The sequence below is a fragment of the Oryzias latipes genome, chromosome 23, assembly GCF_053564925.1.
Source record: "Oryzias latipes strain Hd-rR chromosome 23, Olatipes_Hd-rR_3.1".
Classification (NCBI taxonomy): domain Eukaryota; kingdom Metazoa; phylum Chordata; class Actinopteri; order Beloniformes; family Adrianichthyidae; genus Oryzias; species Oryzias latipes.
This window is the reverse complement of record NC_136259.1, coordinates 14,385,182-14,409,127: the sequence shown is the minus strand read 5'-3', so window position 1 is coordinate 14,409,127 and position 23,946 is coordinate 14,385,182. Positions and strand designations below refer to the sequence as shown.

At 42.8% G+C, this 23,946-nt stretch overlaps 2 protein-coding genes and 1 long non-coding RNA gene across 3 annotated transcripts in view; 1 reads left to right on the top strand and 2 right to left on the bottom strand.

Moving 5' to 3' along the window:
• pnpla3 (patatin-like phospholipase domain containing 3) overlaps positions 1 to 13,684 on the bottom strand; it is a 67,135-nt gene extending 53,451 nt beyond the window's left edge. The window contains exons 1-6 of the mRNA XM_004083120.5: positions 13,545 to 13,684; positions 11,406 to 11,664; positions 8,509 to 8,741; positions 8,364 to 8,429; positions 1,524 to 1,733; positions 980 to 1,040 (exon numbers count right to left, since the gene is read on the bottom strand). Of these exons, the coding sequence (XP_004083168.2) occupies positions 980 to 1,040; positions 1,524 to 1,733; positions 8,364 to 8,429; positions 8,509 to 8,741; positions 11,406 to 11,664; positions 13,545 to 13,598 (883 nt within the window). The 5' untranslated portion in view covers positions 13,599 to 13,684. The remainder of the gene's footprint in view (positions 1 to 979; positions 1,041 to 1,523; positions 1,734 to 8,363; positions 8,430 to 8,508; positions 8,742 to 11,405; positions 11,665 to 13,544) is intronic.
• Positions 13,685 to 13,724: 40 nt separating this feature from the next.
• Positions 13,725 to 22,684, top strand: sult4a1 (sulfotransferase family 4A, member 1). Its single transcript, XM_004083002.5, has 7 exons — positions 13,725 to 13,893; positions 16,751 to 16,881; positions 17,875 to 17,955; positions 19,380 to 19,506; positions 19,578 to 19,672; positions 20,633 to 20,771; positions 21,861 to 22,684. Exons 1-7 carry the CDS (start codon positions 13,725 to 13,727, stop codon positions 21,971 to 21,973), a joined length of 855 nt encoding a protein of 284 aa, XP_004083050.1. The 3' UTR covers positions 21,974 to 22,684.
• On the bottom strand, positions 15,638 to 16,755 carry LOC144989452 (uncharacterized). The gene is made up of 2 exons (XR_013653648.1): positions 16,518 to 16,755; positions 15,638 to 16,315 (listed from the first exon to the last, which is right to left on the bottom strand). It is a non-coding gene; the product is annotated as an uncharacterized LOC144989452 (long non-coding RNA).
• Positions 22,685 to 23,946: the final 1,262 nt, after the last annotated feature.

The window sequence follows — 23,946 nt, the reverse complement described above, 5'->3', positions numbered from 1 at the left end:
CCAGCGTGTCCTGGGTCTTCCCCGGGGCCTCCGCCCAGTGAGACATACACCTCTCCAGGGAGGCGTCCCAGAGGCGTCCGGACCAGATGCCTGAGCCACCTCAACTGGCTCCTCTCGATGAGGAGAAGCAGGGGCTCAAAGCCAAGCTCTCTGCGGGTGACCGAGCTCCTTCCCTCAGTCTATAAGGGAGCGCCCAGCCACCCTACAGAGGAAGCTCATTTCAGCCGCTCGTATTCGGGACCTCGTTCTTTCGGTCTTGACAAAGAACTTATGACCATAGGTGAGTATTGGAACGAAGATCGATTGCCATCTGGTTTAGAGCTCTCTTCACCACAACGGACCGGTACAGCGACCGCATAACGGCGGACTCCACGTCAATCCGCCTGTCGATCTCACGCTCCGATCTTCCCTCACTCATGAACAGGACTATTTTAACTACTCCACCTGAGGCAGGAGCACTCCACCCACCGAGAGAGGGCAGACTACCTTTCTCCGGTTAAGAACCATGGCCTCAGACGTTACGGTACTGACCCTCATCCTAGCCGCTTCGCACTCGGCCACAAACTGCCCCAATGCACGCTGGTGGTCTTGGCTCGATGAAGCCAACAGGACAACATCATCTGCAAAGTGCAAATATAAAATCCTGTGGTCCCCAAACCAGACCCCCTCTGGCTGCGCCTAGAAATCTGTCCATAAAGTCTGTGAACATAACCGCTGATAAAGGTAGCCCCGTCAGAGTCCAACATGTACCGGGAACAGGTCCGACTTACTGCCGGCTATGCGAACCAAGCTCTTACTCCGGTCATACAGAGACCGGACAGCCCTCAGTAAGGCTCCCCAGACCCCATACTCCCAGGGCACCCTCCACAGGACACACCACGGGGATGTGCTGTGGAGTGATTAATGGGTGATTACTACATGGTTAAGAGAATCTGGCCTCGTTGGAGCATTTAGGACTACATTTGATCAAATGACTCACTGTTTTCTTCCAGGAAGCGCAGAGCATCCTTGTAGCCATTTTGGCACATCTCTGCCAGCACCTGCACACAGCAGCACATTTCCAGAGAAGTGAGCTATACACAACAAAAGTCTCAGTTGTCTGCCAGTTTGACAAACTCTTTTAAGACTTTTTTTTGCCCGAGCCACTTGCCATATTGATGAGCTACTGGTTTTTTTTGGAATGAAGTTGATTCACTCATATGAAAAAATTGCAATCCAGTTTCAACTTAGCCTTTCTGGAGTGGAAGATGAGATTTAAACAAAGCAATATTCAATCCAAAGCTCATGTAAGGACATTTCTCCTCCTTGACTACACCATTTGGCTCCAACTACGTATGTGAGTCAGCTTTTTCCCTCATGAGAGTCATTAATGTGGTTCCTAAATTATTAATGCTAATTCAATCAAGTTGAGGCTAATGTTGATCTGTTTGGCTTCAGTCAAGGATTTTAATGAATTAAATGGCGTGCCCTACATTCCTAATAATTCCCAGCAGTCAAAGAGTCTGCGGGGAGTCTGGGCTTACCTTGGGTTCTGGCGGAAACAGCGCCTGGCTGAGGCGGTACATGTTGCCCATGTTCATCTGGATGCTGGTGTTGGTGAAACGCAGCTCGTGGAAGCTGCTGGAATTGTCCCGAGGACAGATGTCGTTCTCTCCGGAGAAGGGTGAAATGGTGATGGTGTTCTTCAGCTCCGACAGCGGCAGGTTGTCGCTGATCCCTCCATCCACATAGCGCTGTGGACACAACGATGAATGGATATCAGACCATCATGATCACCTCCTACAGAACTCTGTGGTGCTGCTGCTGGCCAACATGCCTTGGAATAGGGTGAAACTCTTGTGAGAAAACCTTGTGAATCTGAAAAACACTTTACTCAAAAAGAACGGTTTTTGCTCTTGATAAAAGTTAAAGTTTGGGGTAAAGTCCCATTGTTGTGGAAAAATGTGTTGTTTGAATGTAACCTTTCCTCCAGGATAACACTGAGCTGCAGTCACAGCCGAGAAAGTTTGACCCCTCCCAATCCAAACCCCTTAATGCTGAGTGTCACAGGGGTATTCCCAATTTCAGAAATTTTGGAACAACCCTCCGCTGTAGAACTGAACTTTCATTCATCTGCTAACTTTGAAAAGTGCTTTTGTGTTTTTGTCTTTGCTGCTTTATGTGCATCATGACTGTTTTATCTTTTCGGTTTCTACCACAGATTTCACTGCAGTAATTCTAGATTAGTGACTTCTGCAAAACTGTTAATCAGCAGGAAAGGAAAAGTCATTTGAGCATCTAACTCACTTAATGACTTGGTCACAGGTGGGTATGGGCTGTCTGCGAGCGAAAAATGGGCAAATCTGTGGGAGGAAGTCGTAGACGCCTCATGAACACATGGGACGAAAATGTTCATGTACCTTTCTTTCTACTGGCATGCTTCAGATGGCACATCGTAATAAAAACTTGTACAACATGGTGGAAGTAGTTGAGCCTCAGGAATGTCATATGGATTCTTCATTTTCTCAACCCCCCACTGTGCAAGGAGCCTGTTAACGGTGTTCAAGTCTATCACCTGCACATCCCATGCGAGCAGCATTAGCCCATGGTGCGGAAGAAGCCAGTACTTGCACCTTACTAACAACTAGAGTGTGGCGTTTTGTCTGTGGATGTTTTGTCTCAAGGTGACACTTTGGTTTAATAAGCTTCAAACCATCAGTAGCTATCAATTTTAGACAGAATGAAAATCTACCTTAATCAACAATTTATAGGATCATCAAGAACTTCAAGGAAAGAAGTTCAATTCTTGTTAGGAAGGCTTCAGGGCGTCCAAGAAAGTCCAGCAAGCGCCAGGATGGTCTCCTAAAGAGGATTCAGGATGGCAGCAGGCAGGTGTGAGCACATCTGCATCCACAGAGAGGCCAAGACTTTTGGAAGATGGTCTGGTGTCAAGAAGACCAGCAAAGAAGCCACTTGTCTCCAAAAAAAAGCATCAGGGACAGATTGATCTTCTGCATAAAGTATGGCGAATGGACTGCTGAGGAGTCCTATTCTCCCATGAAGCCTCTTTCTGATTGTTTGGGGCATCCGGAAAAAGGCTTGTACGGAGAAGAAAAGGTGAGCGCTCCCATCAGTCCTGTGTCACGCCAACAGTAAAGCATCCTGAGACCATTCTTGTGTGGGGTTGCTTCTCTTCCAAGGGAGTGGCCTCACTCATAATGTTGCCCAAAAACACAGCCATGAATAAAGAATGGTATCAAAAAACCCTCCAACAGAAATGTCTTCCAACAATCCAACAACAGTTTGGTGACAAACAATGCATTTTCCACCACGATGGAGCACCGTGCCATGAGGCAAAAGTGATAAGGCTGCTACAATTTCGTTGTATTATGAACAATGATAATAAAGGCTTATGATTCTGATTCTGATAACTAAATGGCTTGGGGACCAAAATGTTGACATTTTGGGTCCATGGCCTGAAAACTCCCCAGATCTCAATCTCCTTGAGAACAATCCTCAAGAGGCGGGTGGACAAACAAAAACCCACTTATTCTGACAAACTCCAAGAAGTGATTATGAAAGAATGGGTTGCCATCAGTCAGGATTTGGAGTTGATTGAGAGCATGCCCAGTCGAATTGCAGAGGTCCTGAAAAAGAAAGGCCAACACTGCAAATATGTCATGTAATTGTCTATAAAAGCCTTTGAAACGTATGAAGTGCTTGTAATTATATTTCAGTAAATCACAGAAACAACTGAAACAAAGATCTAAAAGCAGTTTAGCAGTGGACTTTGTGAAAACTAATATTTGTGTCATTCTCGAAACGTCTGGCCATGACTGTACACTCCCTCTGGTACAGACTCTGCAGCCGTGCTTGACGGTTGCTCTCTGGAAACTGTTGTTGTGGATCTGAGGTCTTCCATATTTGCATTTCTCATGCTTCTGATCTAAAGGAAGAGATCCGGCTTAGACAGGGTTAGCGAAGGTCACTTTAATCACCTTAGAATTTCTGCTGAATGATTTTGTGATGAGCTCTCCAAGCGTCTGCTTTTAGCTTCATCCTTTTCAAATTGATTTTCATCTGTTTCAAGCTTTGTTAAGAGCTGCAATGAAGTCTTTAGAAAACTCTCATTAATACGGGTATTATTGGCTGCTGGGTGACATTCTTTACAAAACTTTGATGTCTTCCAGTTATTGAATGCATTGAACTCAAAGCTCTCCCCTCCTGTTGTACAACAGTGGAGCAGGAAGCCCGTATGTGGAGCACGCAGGCATTAACCTTGTTCTGTGTTATGAAGGGCCAGAATGGAGGTCAGTGAGGGAATGCAGGTTTGGCTGGTTCACCGAGCGCTCATGTGGCTCAATCTCTGAGTGAAGGTTCAGAGCTCACTGCTCAATTCCCCACAGATCTGTGTACACAGTTAGTGGACCAAGAAAACATTGGTTTTCTTTTAAATTCACTCAGCAGAAAAGAAAACCAGAGGTAAAAACTGTCATATCTATTTACACGTTTGGGAAATTATAGAGTGTTTTTGTATATTGACCATCAAATGTCTGATTCTCTCATAGAAAACCTTGCAGTATTTTACCCATCAAAAAGTGCAAAAGAGTAAGGACAGCCATAAAGGAATTAAAAGCCAACTATGGAAAGAATTTGACTGGAAAATGTGATTCTTTCACACTCCTCTGTCGATCTCTAATTTCATTAGGGGTTCAACTACAGCCATATGCTGGAGGCAAGGCGGAAAAATAGGAGATCATACACGTATTTTCTTTGACTGCATGTAACAGAATGGAAACAAAGAATCAAATATATTTATTCGATGGAAAAAATGACGGCATCTTTACAACTAAACACAGATGTCTTTGAACGTAGATGGCACACAGTTACACTTTAATTGGGGTTGTAACTGTAATATATACCTTTATTCATGGTTGTATAAATATCTGTTTAACTGAACTATATGTCTCATCATGCCTCAATGCAATTTTTTTTTTACTCGAAAAAAAACTATTGTACACTTTATTGGATGTGGACCTATGGTGAAACGTGTCTCAGGGAATTGTTTGTTTTTTGTTGTGATGAGAAAGCAAAAATAAAAAGTTAAAAAAACAATGCGCAAAAGAACACATCCCTTTTGCAGGTTTATTATTAAATAACACCAAGGTTTGGTATAGTTTTTTGTTTGTACGTTTTCACATGTGTGAGGCCTGCAGAATTTTTTTTTTTTTAACATGTCCTGTCCAACAGCTGGGCAGACAGATGAGAGCTGAAGGCCTCTTTTGTTGGACATAGTTTATTTTAACAACAGGGGTTATTAATCTTCTGACAAGCCAGAGGTACGTCTGAATAAACCCCCTTTGTAATCGAGGCCAAACTTTATTCATTTGAATCATATTTGAGAATCTTTGGTGTTGGACCGGACGGAAAAGGAAAGGAGGGAAGAAGAGAGAGGGACGTTAGAGATGGGGGGGATAGGAGGGTGATCATACGAGGGGGGGGTAAGACCATAAAGCGGCATCAAGCAACAAGTTACTGGATGTTTACCTTACGGTGAGGTTCAGAAGTAATACAAATATCAAAGGGGCGGGGCCTGTCCACACACAAATGTTATAAACACCCCTGTTAGTTGCAAAAAATGTCCAAATGTCAACATGTACACAATACAGATAATGTGTGAAATTATATTTCATTCAATCACGCAAACTATTAGTGCAAAGGTGAGCTAACACCTGTGCTCTGGTGACTGTTTATGTTCTTCTAAAATGGAAGCTGGAATGTGAAAAGAGGGAGGGGGAGTGACCAGCCATCCCCACACCAAGACCCCCGCCATAGCAGCAGAGGCAGCCAGAATCCCCCAATGCCACACGGCAGCAGGCAGAGAACAACCGCCCCCCGGGCGATCACATCAGCCAACAAGGCCAGGGCCAGTAGGACCGCCGTGAGGCCCCCAGAGCCAGAGAGCAGGGGAGCGTGGGGGGGAAAGAGAGCGCCGCCCCAGCCCAACCAGGAGAGCAGCCAGGAGGGCCCAACGCCGGGCCCCGCCCGAGAGGGGTGCCCACAGCCCCAGACAAGCACCCCATCACCACCAAAGGAGTTCCGCGGAGATCCCCCCGCCCCAACCCCAGGTACGAGCCAGGACCCCCCAAGGGAGACCCGCTTCGCGCTCCAGGCAGCCAGGGGCCAGGAGGGGTGCACCCCGGGGAGAAGGGGGCCCACAAGGGTGTTGTAGATATGGCCCGACCAGGCTCGGCCACAGTTGGAAATTTGGCGAGGCCCATCACCCGGGGGCAAAGACCAGAACCCACCCCACAGGGACACAGACGCCCCCAGCTCAGGTGTGATATGATCCCCGGCTTCTGGCCTTGCCAGAAAGCTCAGGCCTGCAGAAATTAAACTTGAATCAGTTCTGAGCATGCTCGGTGCGCCCAGTGGGATAGCTGTGACCACAAAGGTTTCTCTTCAAAACTTCACCTGGTTTTTCATGTCGCTGCATCATGGAAATGGGGTTTACACCACCAGACTTTATTTTGTCCAAATGCTAGCCACCATGAACTAAAATTTCCAACAAAGATGATGAATAAGAATGTAACAATGGTTATGATAAATAAGTAGTGGTTGCATAAGAAAATAATTTGCTATTGCTGTAGACTCATTAAACCAGGGCTGGGTATAATCAATAATTTCCTAAATCGATTTGATTCACCGGAGTCTGGATAGATTCGATTCACAACTAGAGACTTTTTTCGATTCTTTTGATCCACTCGATATAATTCTATTTTTTATTAACACGGTTTAAACATTTAAACATATTTGTATTGAAATATGGTGTTTCAGTTTGGTCACCAGGTGGAGCTTGCACTGTAGAATTACACTGTATTCTAGAAGATTTGGGCAAAAAAACTGTGCTTTAGACCACAAATGGTTACTTGAAAAATGTTTTGTTAAAAGAGTTCCTGCCTGTGAGTCTATAAAGCTGTTTATTTAGTCAGCAATGTATGTTTAGGTCGACCGAGCGTTAGCATTAGCTGTCCTATGGGAAATCCCATTATACGATAGCATCAAGCTAGAAGACTTTGACTAAACTGCTTTAATGTTTTCGGTCACCGGAAAAGGAACGACACAAAAGATCGATCTCAACTTTTATGGATCTATTAAGCTTGGATCGATTCAGATGGATCAATCGAATTCATCAACCCAGCCCTAACATTTGTAGACATAAACCATTATCAAAAACGTCTCACTCGTGAAGATATTAGTGAGTTAAAAAGACTTTGAGAAGCCGGTTTACACTGTCATACATTCACATACCACAGGAACAGGTTTTGAGAAGTACCCTATTTTTCAGAGTGTGTTGAAGTTTATTTTTGGAGATTTTGTAGTCCGGTTCCATCACCATCTCAGCTTCGCACAGGAAACCACAAATTGGTTTCTGATCTTCAGGAGATAAATGACCTTAAGCTTCAGAAAAAGCTTCTGCTTTATAAAAAGTCACTACAAACTTTTCTGTTGAGATTAAGGTGGCTGAACCTTTACCAGTTAAATCAGAGCTGAGAAATACATGACTGTCAGACAACTCATCCATTAAAAAATCCTTTAATCCAGTTTCTGTGAGACACATATTTGACCTTTGTTCTGCACTCTTCTAACACATCATACCCCCTGGTTTGGGGATAGACCTGATTACAACAGGGCTGTACTTGGAAAGAAATGATAAGAGACGTGACCCCGCCCCATCCCAGCTCAGCAAAAGCAGCATGGGTCAGTGAAGGCAACATCAGCGCATGAACTTTCACAATCAGTCAAAGCAGCGGCTTTCATCCGAGCGCCTTACATTAACACAAAGACCCCAGTGAGGATTGGACTCGCAACATCTTGTTTACAAGATTGATGCTATAAGCACACAGCCAACGCTTTTTAGTGTAACCACTGAGAGTTAATAAAGTTAGCGTGCTTTGACACTGGGACAGTTCCATGGACTCTGCTAAAATGGGCAGGAATTCTTTCTAAATGCCCGCCGTCATCTGCTTTGGTTTATTCATACACGCAATGCTCCAAGGAGAAAACTAAATCCTGCAACAGACAAAACTACCCTGCAAAAATGATGCCATTCCAACAATTGCCCATTCAAAGGGGCAATTCACTGACCAAATCTGTGACGAACCACCAAGAAAATAGTCCCTCTAATCTTCTGATTATAGCATAGTAGTACGTATCTTTAGCTCCTCAATGCACCATGTTTAGCCTGAAAATTATCCTAATTTCTGCTTCTATAGTTTGGTACCTTGGGAAGTTCTATCCCTATCATGGTGCTTTTGTCTGTTTCTATCAGTAGCTCCTTTTATTTACTAAAACCTCCCCTTAAATGAAGAATAGTCACTTACCGCTCCTCTGAAGGAGGGCGGGATTAGGCCACAGTAGATGGGGATGAAGCAGCTACAGATGAGCGCCTGTGGGCACAGAACGAGTTCACCTGGGGTCAGCACAGTATTAAAGGGGCCCCCACCCCACTCCCACCTTCCCACCTACCTGAATGAGCTCCTCCTTGGAGCTGAAGTCAGACACTAGAACATTCTGCCCGTCTGACACGCGTGTCAGGGACACGCACAGCCTCCCAGATGCCCGCACGTGCGCGTCAGAGGGCAGGTCCCGGTTTAGGCCGGACCTCAGCACTTTCACCAGGTTGAAGGTGGGGTGCAGTGGCCCCAGGTTCCTCTTCCGGGCCTCCTTTGCTACCTCGATCACATCCTCACAACACTTTGCTAAAACAACACAGAAGCAGGTTTAGGATGGCATATGGACATCTGGTGTGATCATTGACTGTATATAAGATCTGGACTGAATGACCCCTCCCCTCTGGCGTTCCAAACAGGAAGTACGCGCTGGGAGAAGGAGCCAAAGTAGCCAAAACCCCATAGGTTTCTCTAGAGAAATAAACAGCTGTTACTCAGTCATTCTATTGGTCAGAATAACCATTCCTGATCTGATACATATTTTTTTAAACATCATCTTGATAATCCTAATTTTTTTCATGATAATATTTCTGTAGTTCAAGATTCCCAAGTTATAAACTGACCAATCAGACGCCTCGATAAAAATAGGTGCTCTCACATTAAAAGTGACTGACAAGATTCTCCTCAGCCCACTTTCAAGTGTTGCCTTCCAATAAATTCACTCCTAATTGGCCAGAGTGGTTGCCATAGAAACGACGTCTCCACTCAACTTGGATCAATCACTGCTTATTGACACTGTCTGTTTGTAACATGGGGCTGTCCATATCTAGGAAAAATTTTGACTGAATTGGCTTTATTGGTAGAGAATTCATTCATAAATTGACTACTTGGAGGTTTAGCATGTTTACTTCTCTCATAGTTTTAAGTTGTTAAAGTTTTAGTTATTAAGTAATAAACACACTTTGTCTTTAACTGATTACATTTGTTCCAAAGATAATACTTAAAGTGCAGGATAAACATTTTGCTGATATGCAGCTACTATTGAAGGTCATAAACATGTCTGTTACTTCTTGGAATCGACCTGTGAAGATTGATTTGAAAAAAAACAACAATTTGCCATTCTGTAACTTTTTATTTTACAGAAACGCAACTAGTTACATTTCCTAATAACCTGTGTCATTTTCATAGGACATAAAGAAGTAACGATTATTCAATTAATCATATTCTATTCCTACGATCCAACCAGATGTGTCAGAGATGAGTTGTTAATGGACCTACACAGTTATTTCAAAATGAAATAAATTGATTATAATGATATCGGAAAATACACTTAGAATTGAGGTAGGGTCGGTTTATCATACTATAAGATAAAAATGACCAAGTCCATCACAGCAGACAACACAAATGTGATGTCAGCAAAAACTGATCAGTCCATCATTCCAGTCCAATGTGTGGAAACACTTTGAATTCAGCAAAGTCATGTGACCATACGGTGAGCTAGAATGTTCTAAGAATGTCCCCTTTGGATTATTTGGATGTGGAAAAACAACAGTTGGCGGAAATTTGGGAAACTAAAATGTGAATGGATTTGACATTCATTCTTGTTTACTTGTTTGTTTGGACACATATTTAATTAAAACTTGATTATCTTGAAGAAATCCAAGGAATCTTGAAAACTTCACCTGCACTGTTCAGTACCAGGTATTTATCACTGAGACACACTGGATGAAGTTTTGGCTAGAGATGTCCTGGTTACATTTTAGATCAGTGAATTGAATCGTTCCAAATGAATTGATATAGACTATGAATCGGATCGGCAACATCGAATTATGATATTAACCGAATCGTTGTTTAACCGAATCATTACACCCCTAGAGTGAAGTTGCTGAGAGCTCTCTGTTTACATGCTCTTCTATAGCCCCTTACAACCCCATCCTAACATTATCGGTGCATCGAAATTGGCATGCAATATCAGAGCTATCCAGCCGTACAGTTGTGAGCCAGATTCTAGCTCAGACGGTAACAATGAAGACGTTCGTGGATCTATTTTTCTGCAAGGGGACGCTTCGGAATGGAGCAGAGCTTTTGACTCGCCTAGTGTGATCTTTTTCAAACCGCATTTTTCCTTCTGATCTGATTCACAATGGTTTGAAAAAAGCAATACTTAGAAATACAGTTTTTATATTAAATATCTTTATATATGTCCTCCATCATCAGAAAAATGTCAAGAATATATCAGTGTTATATATTGTGTAACAGATGACTTTTGCACATTTTTGCACATTGTTACCTGTTTGTAAATAGCCTTTAAATTATAACACCTTTTTTGTTTACATTTATGCCACATTTTTGTTTTTATATTATTGTTTATAATTCATTCTATTTTCTCTTATGCTTACTTGCTATGCTAACGCACAGATTTCCCAGTGTGGGATTATAAAGTACTTCTGATTCTGATATCAAAACAACAAAAACAATTTTTAGCGGAGTTGGGCTTTGTTTTTTAATTTTTTTTATTAAGTAGTGAGAAACTATAACTTATCTTATAAAGTTCCCAACACTGGGTCACCTTTCAGAGATTATCCGTTCATGTGTGTGTGTGTGTGTGTGTGGGGTGGGGTGGGGGGGGGTATGCAACTGCCAATGAAAATACAGGCCAGCAGGTATAATACAGAAATCTAAACTAGGTCAAAACCGAAACAGCTGATTTGAAACCCCCATCACGGTAATACCACCCCCCCCCCCCCCCCCCCCACACACACACACACACACGAGTAGAGACACAAAAGCCTAGAAAGTTGTTCAAAGTCAGCCTCTAAGTAAGTTTGTTGTTGGTTTACTTGTTGACACTGAGTGACAACAGGCTTCCTGCTGTCAGCGTCTATGTCCTGATGCGAAAGAGAACCGGTCCGACCAGACCAAACCATTCCACCGACCCAAAGGGTCGGCTTTGTTCCGTTCCGTTAGTCTCACCTATGCATGCCTGGCTCGCGAGCACGGACGCGGTCAGGGCTCCGGCTGAGGCTCCGTACAACCTGGTGGCCCCCTTCACCAGGTGGGGGGCTTTCTCCAGCAGACAGCTGGCCACCCCGATGTGGTAGATCCCCAGGAAGCCGCAGCCCGCAAAGGACAGGTTCCACCCGCCTGACAGGTCCAACATCGCGGGCAGTTTTGTGCCGGACAGCCGCGGTCGGAGCTCCAGAGAAGACAGTGAAAGCAGCACAAGAACTGGCTGGAAAAACAAGCTGCGATGCGTTCAGGACCATCGAAAAAAATAAACCTTCCATAACTCAACCAACCGTTATTGCCTCTAATTCTCTACAACTCTGTCAATACAGAGTATTCCTTGGATGTGGTTTGCTTAAATATGCTATTAAGGGTTTATATACCTACATTTCTGCTCTAACTATACGATTTTTAAAAGTTTCTGACAGTACTAAAAAATGAACGAGTCACTCTAAACGCACCACGAGATTGCACGAACTGAGTGACATTTTTGCACGCGGATAGTCGGTACAAAGGGGAAACAGCAAACGTCAGCGGGGTTATGGCAAGCTGTTCCTCCATTACAGAGCTAAGAAGGTTTTCAGAACATTTTTCCTCCTTTAAGGCCACAATTATGAGACTCAACAAGTCCCTACAATGTCCACTATTCTAACTTGTAGTGCTAAGGACAGCTCTGTCACTCCTGCTGCTGTGTGAGGATCTCACACCAGATATGAAAAGAGTGACTGACAGTTTTTATGGTGAGCTTGGAGCTGCAGGACAGAAGTCTGGATGAAGGCTATGAGGAGGTTCATGGATGTGGAGGAGGATGCAGATGGTTGGTAAATAGATGGATGAAGAGAAAAGGGGTAAAAGGAAGGAGCATATTTCACTGTGGCGCCCTAAGCAGCAAAAAAACAAATAAGATGTGTGAACTACAATGAGGTTACTAAGATATCAAAGCTGAATTTAAATGATTTTTAAAATGATTTATTAATAGATAAAAAGATACCAACTAATATTAAATAGATACATATTAATACACAGCTGTAAGAGAATAGTGTTGTTGTTTTTTGAAATGTTTTAAAAAACAAATTCGAAACTGCAATATCTATTAGCAAAACTATCACATCATGTCTGAATTTTGTTGGAAAACATATTAATAAAAATATGGCCTCCTCCTCTACTCCCAAGTTCTTTTCCCAGTTGCATTTCACGATTATTTTTAAAACTAAGTTTTCCAAAATAGTTTTACCTCTGCTTGACGTCTGGATATCGATTACCCACTCAGATGAAAATTGTGTTTTTGGTGTTTTTAATGTGGATATGTATCAAGAAAATTAAGATTAAAATTACATGTCTTAGTATTTCTTTATTCAAATCGTGAATTAGAGGAAAAGATTCCATTTAAAAAAGACTGTATTTGTGATATAGAAAATATGCTCCGCTCCATTCCGATGCATCCACCTGCAGACAAATAGATCCATGAACGTCTTTGTTTTCCTCATCTGAGCTGGAATCTGGACCAGAACTTTATGGCTGGATGGCTCCAACATTGCTCGCCATTTTTGCACCGCTAGTTAGGGTTGTGAGGGGCTGTTAGCAGGAGAGTATATATTAAACAGATAGGTGATGGGAAATGGGGCGGGCTTTCTCGTCTGCAATGATCCCGCCCACAACTCAGAGGTGAATTTCTAATGAACTACTGCTGCTCTGCAGAAACTATGTCCTGGAAACAGGTTTTTGGATTTCAGCTAAAAACGGCATCATTAAGAGCGCTGCTTTGAAAATAGATCAAAAGATGATCGCAGAAAATGTTAGGGAAAAGCTCCATGACTGTAACCTCTCAAGTCATTACGATTACCACTGCCTGTCAAAGGGCAAAACTGTTAGTGTTTTGCAGCAGCACTCATGCAGTAAGTGAGCCTGCATCAACCGTGCCTGCTGACACAGAAACTCTGTTTTCAAATGTTATTCCCAAAAGAGGCTCAGGAAAAACAAGACATTTCCTGAAACAGAATTTTCTGTAAATTGTAAAAATGGAAAAAGCGGAAAAAATGATACAATCATCAGCAAGTAAACCTGGTGTCATTAAAATGCTGTAAACGCTTAAAGTCAAATCTGTACCTGTGGGCGTGCACAGCCCGAGTGGTCCTGATGCTGGCACTCGTGAGCGCGCATGACGTCACTATTGCTCGAGAGGTTCCAGACTCTACTGCGCACAGCATCCCGTATTAACAACTAAAGACCACAGGCGCGGAGCCCCCACCTACCCAGCCACCCCCCAAGCCCGGCGCCCTCAGGAGGATGGCCGAGAGCGAGGCCGACACCCCGAGCACCCCCGTGGAGTTTGAAAGCCGCTACTTCGAGTTTGAGGGGGTGCGGCTGCCGCCCTTCTGCAGGGGCAGGATGGAGGAGATCTCCAGCTTCTCCATCAGGAGCAGCGACATCTGGATCCTCACCTACCCCAAATCAGGTACGCGCGCGCACCGTGGCGCTCTTATCGGAGCCTGACATGACGAGTAGGTGCAGAGGTCTTCTTTAACTGCTGTACCTGCTGCGTTCACGTGTCAGCATATCGCAGTACATCAGGACTCTGATGGTTACATCATCACGTGAGCGAGTCACGCGGCCCAACAGCTCACGCCACTCGCGCGAGCCACTGAAGGTGAGTTTTTACGTTCGTTGCAGGGTGTCCCCGGCGCGTGCGCAGGGCAGGAAAATACGTCATTTTCTCCATACGTGCGCGCGCACACACAGAGAAAATGCACCAACAAAGATGTTCAAAGCTACTCCTGAAGCCCTCAGTGTGATCACTGCAGATCATCAGGAGCACATACATGTGTGTTTGGTTGGTTCAGTGAAGCTTTCTTTAAAGTGTAAAAGGTTCCAGAAGGTTCTGCTGGGCTCAACCCACTTGAACCCCACCCCCTTGAATCATCCAGAGCCAGGTAACCCCTCAGTAAAAAAACACTTGGGTAACATTCTGGCAAACTGCCCCTGATGTCAATGCAATGTTGGAGGAACCCCAGACAGACCCTGGCTGTTCTGATGGTACAAGTCCACCTAAAAGAACAACCAACCGTGATGCTGTGTTCTCTCAAAGAACATACTTTACTTTCCCACCCCCAGATTACCTGGAAAATGCATTTAAAATCCCCGTACGACCATCTTTTGATCTTTTTTCAAAGTATTCCCAGAGGTCTTTTCATTATGATGATGCCATTTTCAACCAAAATATCAAGCCGGAGTCATTTTCTAGGACATAGTTTCTGCAGAGTGGCAGGAGTTCTTTGGAAATTTACCTGAGTTGCGGGCGGGACCATTGGGGAGGAGCAACCCTTCCTCCACTTCCCGTCATCCATCTGTTTACACTCTCTCCCACTAGCTTACAGACCCTCACACCCCCAACCTAACATTGGCAGTGTAGCAAGAACACCAGCAATATTGGAGCCATCCAGTCGTTCAGTCCAGATCCAGATTCCAGCTCATACGAAGAAAACAGACGTTCATGCATCTATTTGTCTATAAGTGGATGCATCAGGATGGAGCATAACAAACCGTTGTAGATCCTATATGTCACACCTTTTTCCAATCCCATTTTTCTTCCGCTTTTGATTCACAATTTGACTGAATTTATTCTTATTTTCCTTCTTATTTCCAAACATTTGAGAACTTCTCTTTTACTGAACGGTGGATGTGATTCACCCAGGAAAAGAATTTTCCATTTTTACCTGGAATACAAGAGCATCTGAAAAAGCTCATCTGATGCTTTTCCTGAAGATACAAAGCTGTCCTTCAGACCCAACATAAGATTCTGTCAGTTTGAAGATCACATGAACAGATTAAAATGTCCTCCGAGCTTCACAGACTGAGATCAGAAAGGAGCTCCTGTCGTTTCTGTGCCCCTCTCTGAAATGAGTGAGATGTTATTGCCAAAATGAAGATGAGTCACAGGCAACACGGCTGCAGCACCACAGCGAAGAACATCAAACAATTCTGCTCACGCCAGGAGAAAAACGCTCCCAAGCCACAGCTTCAGCGTGACCACCATGCGGTATTTCGGTCGCACCGTCGGCATGAGCATCACCCTGAAGGAGACTACTCCTCATGAAAGTACTGACCAGAACTAGCTTCTGCTTTTGTTTTGGTTCATATGTCCAATGAACCCAATCATTGCAAACACAGCCCCCCCTAGAAAAAGCCAAAAAGTATTCAAGTTTGAAAAAATATATTTTTATTAGCAAAAAAAATTTCCAGCCATTGGGGTAAGAAAAAAGGTAATACAAATACTTCTTATTTTAAGAAACAAAATTCTAGTTTCTTTAACTCATACTGCTTTGCTGTTGGAAAACATTCTCATAAAGACAGTTTTTCTTGCAAGACAAAAAACAATTACTGTTAATTCTTGCTTAATTGTTTGCTTATTTAATTTAGGACTGTTCAGAACCAGGTCTTTCTCTCTGAGTCACACTGGTTGAAGTTTCTCAGAGTTCCTGCTGGTTCATGTGGGACAAACATGTCAGAGATCTGCTTTGGTGAATAACCATGGAGAGACTTAATGACCCACCTGATGAAAACTGTGTTCTTTGTGTTTTAACATCTTCTAGTGGCATTCTTCTCATGATAGACAACACATATATAAAGGAAATCAAGACTGAAATTGTGATTAGCAGTTTTTTGTTATTCAAATCGTTATGAATCAGGAGTAGATGAAAAAAAGAAGTTTGAAAAACATCGTATTTGTGATGTAATGTGCTGGGCGGTCCACATGCTCTCTGCTGAGCTCTCACAAACAGGGATGGGATGGGGGTCGGGGTTCCTCAATGCCAATGGTCCCTCCCACAACTCAGAGGTGAATTTCTGATGATCTCCTGCCGCTCTGCAGAAACTATGTCCTAGAAAACGACACAGGTTCTTTAAATTTTACCTAAAAACTGCAAAAGCATTATTAAAATACCAATGTGTATGCTTTTGAAAACAGATCAAAAGATCATCGCAGTTGGACCTTGAAATAAGAGATGTTCATGAAATCTGTTCTCTGAGCAACAGGTAGCCAATGTAAAGACTTGTGGACAGGACTGATCTGTAAATGCCGACCTGTTGAACCACGGCATCTCGACTTCAAGTCTTCTTGTTTTAAACGTTTCACCTCCCATCCATGTGCCATCGTCAGCTTTTTCTACCTTCATCAAGGCCCGGAGTCCTTGAGAGTCACAGAGAAGAGACAAACGTGTGTCATGTCAGACAGTGTGAATCATGTCTGTTAGTCTTTGTGCTTCTGGAAAACCCTCGCTGTTAAATCCATAACCCCCCATAATGTGTTTCTGTAGGCACCAGCCTGCTGCAGGAGGTGGTGTACCTCGTAAGTCAAGGAGCAGACCCCGATGAGATCGGCATTATGAACATTGACGAACAGCTGCCGGTCTTAGAGTATCCACAGCCTGGACTGGATATCATACAGGTATGCTGTGTTTGCAGGCAGGTTGGTGCTGGCTGGGTCAGGACTCCTGAAGCACTTTTGAAGCCTCATCCTGTCTGGTTCTGATTCTGGAGCTAATGGTAGAAGGCACTTAACTGTTATAGATCATTTGTAGAAATTAAACCATTGAGTGTATGCGTGAACTGAACTGAGTGACCCCTCTCCCATTTCTTATCTAAAGAAAAAACACACTGTCATTCTATTGGAGGGAATAACCATTCTTGATCCGATACCTTTTTTTAAAACATGTTCTTAACAATCTTCATTTTTTTCTGTAGTTCAAGTTATGTGAGTTGTAAACTGACCAATCAGATGCCTCAATAAAAGTAGGCGGTGCCTGCTGGCCCCCACATCCAATGTTCGAAACGTTTGATTGACAGATTCTCCCAAACCCGCTTTTAGGGGTGTGGCCTTCTAATAAGCTCACCCCTGAATAGTGAGAGTGGTTGCCATAGAAATGAGGACTCAGACCAATCACTGCTTACTAATGTTGTCCGCCTCCAACATGGCGGTGTGCATAACACGAAGAATGGCGACTGACTTGACTTCATTTGGAGCTGGAAGTAAACCATATTGGTGGCATTACCCATACTGTCCGTGGATGAAACCTGCCCAGCATGTGTCTGCATTGGTCTTATTCAGGCTTTAAATGTTGGCTGGAAAGCTTGAGGATTTTTTAATAGTAAATGAAAATGCTGTTCCTTTTCAACCACCATATCAGATGTATTAATTAAGAGATCGTTTATTGCTATAATAATATATTTGCTAATGTACATTTTTTTAATCTTGGGATATTTGTTGTATTTCTGATGTTTTTATATTCTTTTGAAATGTGTGTGTCGCCGCCCTCTTTGAGTAAAATCCCACTGATGGAAAGAATGAAGGCCTCTACATATATAGTCATCCCAAATCCCAACTTCCTGGAAAGATCTACTGCATGGACATTATAATCAGAATGCTGTTGTGTCCCTACAGGAGCTGACATCACCTCGCCTGATAAAGAGCCACCTCCCCTACCGATTCCTCCCCTCAGCTCTGCACAAGGGAGAAGCCAAGGTCTGTGCACAGACACATGCATGTCTATGACTGCAGTCCACCTCATCTACTCTATCCCATAATGCTATGCAACTCATGTGGTTTCCCAATTCAATTCTACCCAATGCAACTCAATAAAAAGAGTTGGACGATTGTACTATCAACCAGCTCTAATCCATTAAGTAAAAATACAGAGAGAGAAGGTTTCGATGTCCTGGAGGATCCAAAGTGACAATCAGTATCATCAATTTAGATCAACAGCAGCAATTAATGACATAAATTCGAGGGTTAAGACAAACTCGTTATACCTTTTATAAAATGACTTGGCCAAATTTGAACAGTGGGTTTGCTATTGTGTATGCAAGTACATTTTGAAGTTTTTTTTTTCTAGATACATTGACCAAAATTGTGCCCTGTATGGGTTTCCTACAGATGAAAGAATTTAATACCATGAGGTGGTGGAATTATGCCTTCAAAATGGGGATTGAAGCCACACAATCCCATAACCACTGTTATTTTGAGTTACCGTTCAACTCATTTTTACCCTATGCTCCAATCTGACATGACAATCCAGATTATAACATTCCAGAACTTGAAAATCACATAGCTAGAACACATTTCAGGTTGAAAAATCACATTCCAGTTTCTGATAAGCAAATTCCAGATTTTGAAAAAGCATATCCATGTTCTGGATTAGAAGATTCTGGTTCCAGATAAGCACATTCTGGAAGCAGATCAAATTGAGCACATTCCCATTAAAAAAAGGAATTATTCCAGTGTGAAAATGACATTCCAGGTCGTAGTTAACAATTTTCAGATACGCATTTTCCAAATTCAGAAAAGCACTTTTAAATAAAAACCATTCTTGTTCAAGACGAGGACATTCCAGTTCTAAGTGATCAGATTCCAGTTTTGGATTCCAGAAACAGATGAGCAAATTCCAAATACAAATAACTGCATTCTAAATCAAAGTAAGCACACGCCTCCAGAGTAAACTAATTATGTTCCAGAACTTGATAATGACCATTCAGGTCTAAATGGTCATATTTAAAAGCTGGATAATCACATTCCAGATCCACTATCCACATGCAAATAATCACATTCCAGATCAGAACCAGCACATAACCATATTTAATTATGAAAGAATAATATTCAAATATTAATATTTCAAAACTTGATAACCCTTCAGATCCAGATTACCCCAGATAATGACATTCCAGATTATGATAATGATATTTCAAATCCTGATAGAGATATTTCAGATGAGGAGGAGTATTGTTCAAATCCAGATAGAAAAATTCCAGATTCAGTACACCACATTGAGAATTACAGACATCCAAAGTCTTCCTTAGATCAGATAAGTTGGAAAGTTGAGCAGGACTGTGGTCTTTGCGTTTTCAAGACATCCTAAAGAAGTGTTTCCCAAAGAATGGCTTTATTTCTAGGTGATCTACATGGCCAGAAACCCCAAAGACCTGGTGGTGTCCTACTATCAGTTCCACCGTTCTCTCAGGACCATGAGCTACCGGGGAACTTTCCAGGAGTTTTGCCGTCGCTTCATGAATGAGAAATGTGCGTATGAAGCAGCATTTCCCCCAAACTCACATTCGTTTCTAAACTCTGCTCTGCTCTTCTTTCTGCAGTGGGATACGGTTCCTGGTTTGAACACGTTCAGGAATTCTGGGAACATCGGATGGACTCAAATGTCCTCTTTTTAAAGTATGAAGACATGTATAAGGTAAGGTTTCTGACTTTTATGTCATGTTTCAACCCTTTTTTCTAAACATGGTTCATGTTAGCTGGAGCGTTTCTCCCCATAAGAGGTTGCTAACATGTTACTAAGACCCCTGAACTTCTCTTTATGATGGTGCTTTTTAAAGAACACTGCATTCTGTATGTGAGTGTTTCAATTCCAGTGAAAAGACTTGTTTTGCCCCTGCAATCTAAAGCGGTGGGGGTCCTTGAGTGAAAAGGTCAGGCGTGCAGATGAACCACTGGGAATCCAAGTTTCTCCACAGAAATGTGAAACAGATTTAGTCTGACATTATTAAACGGAGACCATTTGACAGCCTTCTGAAAGATTTTTTTTTAATTCCCTTACATGAATTTTGGTATATAACAGGATTTAGATGTTCTGGAAACAGTTATTTTTGGTGTGAAATTAAAATTCTCAGAAACTTTCTAGCTTCTATGTTCCTCACATTCCAGGAATCATAAATCAAGTTATCTTTTTTTTGGAGTTTTTCAAACATCGACTCACAAAGAAATTGTGTTAAAGACCATAAAATGTCAATATTGAAGAACAGAAGCTTTTTTCTTTACAGATACACTAAAATGTCTGTCAAATAAAACTTGAGGAGATTCTTATGAGCCGCTGGAAGAAGCTTTCTTCACACAGTTCCTGTGTCTCGTGCAAAACAAGAATGAATGGACTGGGAGGCAGTCTAGAATCTGGGTTCAGAACAGCCATTTTTATCAGTCTGCCGTCTCATCACATTGATGTCTTCTTCTGGAAGTCAAATGTTTGTTCTTTGGGAAGCAATGATTGAACGCCTCGCCCTATTTTTAAGAGAATCAATTATTCCCAGAGGCTCCAAAGTTCTGTCTGATTGCAGCGAGTGCTGACCGCTGAGCGCTGCCGTCAGTATAACCTGTGTGCGATGGTTCCCAGAGAACACTTCCTCTCTGCTCCATGCAGGATCTGGGCACCATGGTGGAGCAGCTGGCCAGGTTCCTGGGCGTATCTTGTGACAAAGCTCAGCTGGAAAGCATGGTGGAGAGCTGTCACCAGCTGATTGAACACTGCTGCAGCTCTGAGGCTCTGTCCATGTGCAGGGGTGAGTGTGCAGAGACACTGAGGAGGAGGAGGAGGAAGAGGAGAAGAGCTCTTCAAAGATGTCTTGAAAGACCGACTCTGATGAAAATTGTGTTTTTTGGTGTTTACATGCTCTTGTAGCATTTTTTTGATGGAGGACATATACATTTATTCAAACTGTTGTGAGTCAGAAGCAAATGAAAAAATGCTGTTTGAAAAAAGATTATATTTGTGACGTGGAAAATGCATTGGGCGGGGCCACAAGCCCCCTGTGCTGCTCCATTCTGATGCATCCACTTGCAGAAAAATGGATCCACGAGCGTCTTAGTTTTCCATGTCTGGAATCGGAATCAAAGCTGTACGGCTGGATAGCACCGCCAGCTCCAACCATTTTTGATTTCTTAAAGTTATTTTTTTCTCAGACACGGTTTGTGTTTTGTCACATACCTGACATGTAAAGAAATAACTTTAAGAAATCAGTTAATTTTGTAGACACCATGAACTGTATTGAATTCCAACCATTTTTGTTGCACGGGTGTAATGTTAGGTTGGGGGTGTGAGAGGCTGTAAGCTAGCGGGAGAGAGAGTGAACAGAGAGCTCAGTTATTGAGTGATGGAAAGTGAGGGCGGAGATGCTCTGGGCCAACAGTCCCTCCCACAACTCAGAGGAGAATTTTTGATGAACTACTGCCGCTCTGCAGAAACTACGTCCTAGAAAACGACACAGTTTTGTTTGTTTTTTTGGCTCAAAGGCCACTGGGAACATTTTAAAAATAGATCAAGAGTTGACTAGAGTAGCACTTTGAAGATATACAACTGAACATGGAGAATTTGGGATTTTTCTCCAGCAGTCTGTTGTCAGATTTTTGGTTTTTAAAGTCTAGTTTGAGTTTCAGATAAGGGACATTGTTTCAGTTTCAGATGAACGTAACTCAGCTGTGTGCTGCACTCTGAGTAATCGTTCAGCTTTTTCCTTCATGTCTTAGCTGTTTACCATAATTAGACGTGTTTGTTCCTCATGCCACAACAGGTTAGTTCAGTTGTTGCCATGGTTACAGTGATCTGACTCAGGTAAAAATTGACATTTGATGGGCGGCTCCTCTCCTTGCAGGTCGAGTGGGTCTGTGGAGGGACGTCTTCACCGTGTCCATGAACGAGAATTTTGATGCTGTGTACAGACAGAAGATGGCCAAGTCTGACCTGACCTTTGACTTCTGCCTGTGAGGACGTCAAACCTCTCCTCAGAGTAAACTGTTTCGGTCAGGAATCAAACCCCACCCCATGTCGAATCTATCGCTTCTTATTTAAAAATGTAAAACAGGTCTGAGTTTCTCAATGTCTACAGGAGACTCAGGCCTCTGCAGCCCCCAGGATCAGCTGGTTTCTGGTCTGATTAGCTTTACTGCAGGTGAAACGATAAATGGCTGCAGGGAATATCGGGCAGATTTCAAACAGGAAGAGCATTTTTACAAACAGGAAGTATTCTTTGGTTCAGTCATCCACTCTTCTAACTTCAGCTAGCCCGTTTGGGTTTTCATCCCATGAACACATAGTTAAAACATTTGAGCAGAAGACTGGTGAGGGAACAACACACTGATTTAAAAAAAAAAAAAAAAAAGTATTTTTGTCTTCTGATATTTTGACCAGAACCAGGCCTGGAATGAAGTGTTTGCTTGTTTGGAGCTTAGGTGACCTGAAGGCTGAACGAAGAACCAAGATCAGCTCTCTGGCATGTGGGCCACGGCATCCCAATGACAGGGTCACGTCTTCATCACAACACCTCACACATTACCTGAGTTTGAGCTGACTCACTCGGATCGCTGGTTCCCTGGCTGGTCGTGAACAGCATCATTCTGTAGAGCCTCAGAAGTGGCGTCTAACACACGAAGAGACCTCTGCAGCGTTAAAATGTGTTCGCTAAATGGCGAAAGCAAAGCAACATCAGTTGGAATTGTCCCACACATCCATGCAGCCAATCCATCTAAAGAACATGCAAAGCATGGTGGGGGAAGCGGGGTCATATGGGAATGATGAGATGAATACAAAAAATGTCTGCACACTGAAAGGCAGACGAGTATACAAAGGTGCAGAAGGTTTTCAGAAAAAATACAAAAACAACAGATGGCTTCCATCAGAAACTATCGAGGTCAACCACTTTAAAAAAAAAGGGTTGTGTGTGAGTCATTGACTGCACGTGAGAACTGGACTGAACGAGTGTGATGTTATTTTTCCGTGATACAGACATTACCAAATAGGAACCAGAAGTCGTCAGTAAGCAGTGAATGGTCGATCTGAGTCAACGGGTCTATGGCAACCACTCTCACCAATCAGGAGTGAGCTTGAGGGAAGGCCACACCCCTTTCAGAAAATCTGTCAAATGTTTCAAACGTTTAACGTGACACCACATGCTTTTGTTGAGGCATCTGATTGGTCAGTTATAAACTTTCACAGCAGAAAAAAAAGAAGAAAAAAAGGATTATCAAGAACATTAAAAAAAAAACGTATCAGATCCAGAATGGTTATTCTGATCAATAGAATGACTGTCATTGCTGTTTATTTCTCTATAGAGGACTGTGGGATTTTGGCTTCTTGGAGCCAGCAGGTACTTCCTGTTTGGAATGCCAGGGGGGAGGGGTTCCTCAATCCTTTTCTCATATACAGTCCATGTTTACGAGTAGTATGGGATTAGAGGGCTGGGTACCCCGAAAGTGACTTCACGGAGCAAAAGAGAAGCACACAAATGAACAGCAGAGGTAGAGTCAGACGTCTCTTCCATGTGTGTCACAATACAAACTGTATACACATCTCAATAAATCTGTGTTTACCACAAACACTGTAACAATGTGTCATTTTTTTTACATGATAGCTCTTTGAATGGATTTTATTACTGATAGGTAGGAAACATATTTGCAGGAATGAGGATTAAGTGCCTGAACCTGAAAAGTTAAATCCACACCTGAATTCTTATTCCTCTAGACAGGAAGCACCTGCCTCTGATTCAAACCCTTTTCAGACCAACATGAGTCTTTTTTTCTCAGAAGAACAGTTTGCAGCACAGTTTTGGAAAGACAACCATGAGGTCATGGAGTATAAACAAAAATATGACATTTTCCTTGTTTGTTGGCATCGTGATCCTATTTCCTCCTTTCCTCCAGCACAGAATTGTTTTTGTCGTAGATGTTTATCCCCCCCAAAAA